The sequence below is a fragment of the Dinoponera quadriceps genome, unplaced genomic scaffold, assembly GCF_001313825.1.
Source record: "Dinoponera quadriceps isolate SergipeBrazil2010 unplaced genomic scaffold, ASM131382v1 scaffold2088, whole genome shotgun sequence".
In the NCBI taxonomy this organism is placed as follows: domain Eukaryota; kingdom Metazoa; phylum Arthropoda; class Insecta; order Hymenoptera; family Formicidae; genus Dinoponera; species Dinoponera quadriceps.
The window spans coordinates 279,440-286,091 of NW_014556152.1; the positions used below are offsets into that span (position 1 = coordinate 279,440).

The 6,652-nt window shown below is 55.1% G+C and overlaps 1 protein-coding gene across 2 annotated transcripts in view; it reads left to right on the top strand.

The window, feature by feature from the left end:
• Positions 1–6,636, top strand: part of LOC106747026 (protein jagged-1) — an 80,238-nt gene extending 73,602 nt beyond the window's left edge. For both annotated transcript variants that reach the window (XM_014624261.1, XM_014624262.1), the window contains 3 exons: positions 1,989–2,607; positions 2,903–3,543; positions 3,886–6,636. In XM_014624261.1, the coding sequence (XP_014479747.1) occupies positions 1,989–2,607; positions 2,903–3,543; positions 3,886–5,600 (2,975 nt within the window). In that variant the 3' untranslated portion in view covers positions 5,601–6,636. The remainder of the gene's footprint in view (positions 1–1,988; positions 2,608–2,902; positions 3,544–3,885) is intronic.
• The last annotated feature ends 16 nt before the right edge of the window (positions 6,637–6,652 follow it).

Genomic DNA, 6,652 nt, shown 5'->3' on the forward strand with positions numbered 1-6,652 from the left:
GGGGGGGGGGGGGAAGTCGCCGAGAGTGGAGGCTTCGCGATGGCGAATTGCGCAAGTTAATTTACCTACTGCCGGCGTATTAATCAACCGCGGACCTATAGGCATGAGTAGCAGGCGCGTTCGTTCGAGCCTGGCGGATTTATAGTTTCTAAACTGCGAAAGGGCCGCCGCGGCAGCCCGACGCGAGGATCTCTCCTCCTCGTAGGATCGTAGTAAAAGTACCGGGGAACGGCTGATTGGCTCGATCCGTCCGAGAATGACGGGGGAAGATGACGACCACGGCGGCATGTGCAACGTGGCAAGAAAAGCCTGTCGCGAATGCGTCGTCATTTAGAAGGTCCCGAAGTATCATGCGCGAGATACGGTCGTATAAATATCCGTAAATGTCCGTTTGTTCATGTGCCTACGAGAAAGCAAGAGAAGGAGAGGGAGGGGGGAGGGAAAGGAAGAACGAGAGAGAGAGAGAGAAAGAGCAGCGGGGCTATTAATCATTAAGGATGCCGCGGGCGGTATATGCGCGTACACGCACCGTATACGTGTGTACACGCGCAAATGTACAATAATTGCGTGTACATACGACGGCGACGTGTACACGACGGTAACGGTAAAGGTGTTGGTGCGAACACGACCGACAGGAAAGCCCGAAAGGATACGTACAAACACGCGTGTCGCGAGCGCGGCATGAGTTTTCGTTTCATGGTCGGGGAGATAATCCTTCTCTCTGTCACTTCTCATCTGTCTTTCTGTCCCACCAGCTAATTGAGTTGCCCGGACCCGGCGAGATCTCCGTCACGTTCGTCCCTTCCTGTCTTTCCTTTTTTCATCTGACCGGGGTGGGCGTGGGGGGGAGGAGANCAGGAGAAATCGAGTCGTCATCGTCATTGTCGTCGTCGTCATCTTCTTTTACTTCATCGTCTTCGTCGTTGTTTCCAAAGATACAGCAATACTTTGCTCGCTCAGAAATTCGATTTCGTTATCTGCCAACTACCTGTACGAGGCGGCCGTTACCTGTTGCTTCGATTGTTCTTTCAATGCGTCACACCGAGGAACGTGTCCGATGGTCACTTATAATCTTAGCCGAATCCATAGAAAGTGTCTCCCGCGCGAGTACGTACGTTTTCTTCCGCGTTGGTCTCTCCCTCTCTCTCTCTCTTTCTCCATCTTTCTTTCTCTGAGCGACGACGCGTATGCTCGTGCCTCGTTCATTACACATCTCCGCGCTAATTACGTTTGCCCGGCTCAATGGCCATTACGTGTCACATGCTGCGCACGGAAGACAGATAAGAGGGACGGTTAATCCGTTCACGTCATCATTCAAATGCCCTGAGAGAGAGACGTCCCGAGCGAATTCCTCTCGAACCCGTTCTCTCCGCCGTATCGACGTACCGACAGTGTGCTTGCGCAACTCGCGATAACTTAACGTAACTGATCGTTGAATCTCGCCGGTATGTAACGCGAAGAAATATAGATCATCGTAGCGCAGTTGTACGCGAGAAATCGCCTGCCTCCACTGCGCTATTTCTGAAGACCGATGATGCGTGAATGGGAAGAAAATCGCGAGAGGAAATCGCGTGTCGGTGATAACGATAACAGGCCACCGTTAATAGAATTATTACTATTATTATCGTTATTATGATTACAATATAATATGCATATGATACGCTAAAAGAAATTATAGTTATTTTCGGCCCCAACTAGACCTTTTTTTGGTTTTAACTACAGAAATATAGTAGCAGTAATTACGCATATAAAGTTATCATCATTGACACTATAGTAACATTTACCAGAAAAATGCTTCTCCCGACTACAATTCTTCCACTATGATATATAGTTATGGTATTATAGTTACAAGTATCACCAAATATGCATTTTTCTTTCAAAGTGTAAAATCACTGACGGGATCGTTGCAATTTCAATGTAATTTCTTTTTCTCTTACAAAATCAATCACACAAGTAACTACGAGAATATCCTAAAAATATATGTCCAGCCGTCTGCAAGAAGGGCTGCCATCCGGTGCACGGCTACTGCGAGGTCAGCTACGAGTGCAAGTGCCGGCACGGCTGGCGAGGCGACCTGTGCGACCAATGCACGCCCTATCCGGGCTGCAAGCACGGCTACTGCAACGGCTCGAGCTGGCAGTGTATCTGCGACACCAACTGGGGCGGCATACTCTGCGATCAGGATCTCAACTACTGCGGCACCCACGAGCCCTGCCAAAACGGCGGCACGTGCCTCAACACCGCGCCGGACCACTACCTGTGCACGTGTCCGGACGGTTTCTCCGGACCCACCTGCGAGAAGATCGACAACCCGTGCGCGACCAATCCCTGCCTGAACGGGGCGACCTGCCATGAGCACGGGGAGACGGCGCAGTGCGTGTGCGCTCCGGGCTTTACCGGGCCGAACTGCGCGACCGACATCGACGAGTGCGCCTCGCAACCCTGTCAGAATAACGGCACCTGCGTGGACGGCAAGAACAGCTTCGTGTGTAACTGCCCGCCCGCCTGGCAAGGGACTCTCTGCCAATTCGACGTGGACGAGTGCGCGCTCAAGGAGCCACCCTGCAAGAACTCCCTCACCTGCTCCAACTTGGCCGGCGACTACAAGTTAGTATTCGCTTTCATTTGCGTGCTCTTCGTAATGCCGGTAATTTGATAGTATCGAGATGTCACTCGTTTATCTTAGCGCCAACTGGAAATTTCCAAATTCATCCGCCGGGTGGACGCAAAAATGTGCTTCCTCATTTCAATCCGTCGTCTTCGCTCAAAAATCCCAAACAAATGTTTTGTCATTTGCGTGTCATCAGTGTCATTTTTGTTTCCACGACAAAGAAATGTTTCATCCGGTCCCCAGGCGACGGAAAAGCTCAGTTACACTAACGGAGTTATTTTTTCCGCGCAGCTGCCGGTGCCGGAGCGGCTTCACGGGCAAGAATTGCACGAAGAACATCAACGACTGCGTCGGCCAATGCCAGCACGGCGCGCTCTGCATCGACCTGGTGAACGACTACCACTGCAGCTGCACCGCCGGCTACTCCGGCAAGGACTGCGACGTCGACATCGACGAGTGCGCGTCCAACCCTTGCCAGAACGGCGGCGAGTGCCGGGACCAGGTGAATTCGTACGAGTGCGTGTGCCCGGTCGGCTTCAGCGGGCAGCATTGCGAGATCGACCGCAACCACTGCAGCCCGAACCCCTGCCGCAACTCGGCGCCGTGCTTCAACACGCAGACCGACTACTACTGCCACTGTCCGGTCGAGTGGCAAGGCAAGAACTGCACGGAACTGGCCGCGCACAACCCCGAGTTCGGCACGCCGGACGAGCAGTTCGGTTGCGGCAGCGAGGGCACACCCTGCGGCGGCCGTGGCCGTTGCATCGGCGGCAGATGCACCTGCGACCCGGGCTACACCGGCGTGCACTGCCACGAGAACATCAACGACTGTCACAGCAACCCCTGCCTGAACGGCGGCACCTGCGTCGACCTGGTCAACTCCTTCCAGTGTATATGCAGGGAAGGCTGGAGCGGGGATCTGTGTGATCAAGGTAAGTGGTCTGCAATCTTCGATAGGTGGTCCCCTGGCGCGATAATCTCTGTTAAGCTGGTATCCTTAACGCGACAAGTCGAAATGGAAAAACTGTGTCGGAATTAAGTGGAGATTGGAGAATTTATATACCGCATCCCCGATCGGTGAAAATGGAGCCCCCTCGTCGGATTTATTTTCTCGACGATAAAGTGTCGGGGCTATTCAAACGCGATTTCCCGCTTGAGCAAGATCAACGACGCGAAATGAATACTTCATTCCGACGTGGTTTGAGGTGCTGGCTTAACAAAGATAACATGGAACAAGGAAACTGTTATATTAGAAGGGCGACGCTCGCTTTCAGACGTGGACGAGTGCATGACGCAGCCCTGCCGCAACAACGGTACCTGCGTGGACGGCGTGGCGGACTTCACGTGCATCTGCCGCGGCGGCTGGAAGGGCAAGACCTGCACGTTGCGCGGCGGTCACTGCGAGCCCGGCACTTGTCGGAACGGCGGCACCTGTCAGGATCGCGGTGACAGCTTCACGTGTCACTGCCCGCCCGGGTGGGAGGGCGCCGCCTGCCACATCGCCTCGCCGGCCTGCGCGAGCAGCCCTTGCGAGAACGGGGCGACCTGCGTGAACACCGCGGACGGCAACTACCGTTGCGTATGCCGGGAGGGCTTCGAAGGGCCGAACTGCCGGCGCGACGTCGACGACTGCCAGCCGCTGCCGTGCCTGAACGGCGGCAAATGCGTCGACGGCGTCAACTGGTTCAGATGCGAGTGCGCGGCCGGCTTCACCGGCCCGGACTGCCGCATCAACGTGAACGAGTGCGCGAGCGACCCGTGCATGAGCGGGTCCGTCTGCGTGGACGGTATCGCGAGTTACTCCTGCATCTGTCCACCTGGCCGGACCGGCACACGATGCGAGATCAGGACCGCCGGTGGGCCCGGCTGCATGGCCGTTTCGTGGAACGACGATTGCAACGTGTGCGAGTGCCGGAACGGCAAGAATCAGTGCAGCAACGTCTGGTGCGGGCCGGGTAACTGCCTGAACGGCACCTCCTGCTTAGCCCACGAGGTGTGCGTCCCCAGTCCGGGCGAGAGCTGCTTGGCACCGCCGTGTCCGGCATGGGGCGAGTGTCGGCCGATCGAAACCGGGAGGCGGGTGGGACCGCCGGCGTTGCCGGCCCCTCCGTCCTGTTGGCCCGGACAGTCGACACCGGGGCCAACTTGCTCGAGACTCACGATATTGCTGAGGAGGGACACCCTGGCGGCCGGCACGTCGGTAGAGCTGCTGTGCCGTCGCCTGAGGAAGCTCCTCGCCGATCCGCGCAGGCCGCAGTCGGTGGTGCTGCTCTGCGACTTGAAACCGGGTGACAACGACACGATAGAAGTGACGATCTTCTCCGAAGCGGCGGCTGACGCAGCGAGAGACCTCGGTGAGTCCCTCAGTCGTCCCCTAGCGAGACCTCTCGCTCTGGCCTCCGTGTTGGAGGTCAAAGTAGAGACGGCTTTGCTCAGCGAGCCCAGCTCGTCGGGCTCGAACAACGCCGGCAGCTACGTAGCCGTTCTCGGCGGCGCTCTGGCGGCGATACTGGTGTTGGTGCTGTTCGGCGGGCTCTGGTACCTCAAGTCCGTCAGGCACAGGTCAAACTTGACGGCGACTACCAGCAGCGAGACCTCTTTGCACCGCCATCGCAGCGACCTGGACGAGAAGTCGAACAATCTTCAGAACGAGGAGAACCTGAGGAGATACGCGAACCCGCTGAAGGATCAAGACTCCGGCGAGCCCAGAGTGTCCGTCGTCAGACCGTTGTCGGGTTCTTCGCTCGGCAACTTGACCGCCACCGAGGAGAGCTTGGAGATGGTGTCCGAGGAAGGCAGACATCGCTTGCCGCCGCTCTACAAACCACCCAGCGCCGAAGCGAGGAACAACACGGCTAGTTTCAGCTACGAGGAGGGCGCGCACAAGCCCTACAGCAAGCCCAGACTGCAGGAGCCGTCTTATCCGCATCAGCAGCCAGGCACCAGCCAGACGTCGGGACCGCACCAGGTGCTGACGGTACACGTGTGATCGAGTGCCGTCGAAGTGAAACAGGCGGCGATCCCGAGGATCCTGCTCCCGGATTTCTCCCGCTTGGAGAAACCGTACGGAGCCTACTACGCGGGGATTCTTGGAACGAAGATTCTTAGGGACGATATAAGAAACACGTAGTAACGCTAGACGGGGAGACTAGATTTAACGCCCGAGACTGAGAGTTTACCTGGACGATCTGATTCTTATGTGATAACGGAAACCGTGACCTTTCGATTTCGGGATGACTTTCCGGTGAGTTGGCTCCCCTCTGAGATTACCCCTCGCGATGGCCGAGACGGCGCGTAGAATATACTAGAGATGAACGGGGAGGTATGAAAGAAAAGAGAACGTACTGCAATCAGACTGTTGCTCATGCTGTGCAAAGGGCGCAAATTGCCGTAGCCAATCAAACGTGAAACGCAAATTTAAGCTGGAGAACCAATCGTGATGTCTCTTTGGGTTTTTGTCTATTCCGGGAGGAGACGGAAGTAACCGTGTAACCTGGGTAAAATTCGGACCGAGTAATTAGGATTTCAATCGATCGAATCCTAGTTACTTCCGCTTAGGCCAGATTTACTGTCAGTTCTATCTTTCTTCGGGGCAGATAAATCTAAAGCAATATTCTGATTGGTTCTTCGGCTTAAGTTGTCTTATGGCTACGACAGTTCGTATGCGAAAGCCCTGAGTAACCTTATTACGACATGAGAGAGAAACGCAAACGTTGAATTGTTTTCGCACTATAATTCGCGGTGAACAATCGCTTAAATCGTCGACTTTTTCGCGCGAGAGTATCACAATAACGCGATTCTAGCGCGAAAGATTTTTTCAAATTTGCAAAGTCGCGCACAAAGAAGTCGTTTCCTCTTTCATTCTCCCCACTCGGCCCCCCTTCCCCCTCCCGCACTTGTGCGATATGACAATAAACGATCGATAATTATAAATAATTTTAACGAAGAACGACCAGTTTGTTATATCGTTGTACATATGTACATAACTCGTACTTATTAATTCCGCTAAGTCTGTATCTCCTCCTATCCCCCCCCCCCCCC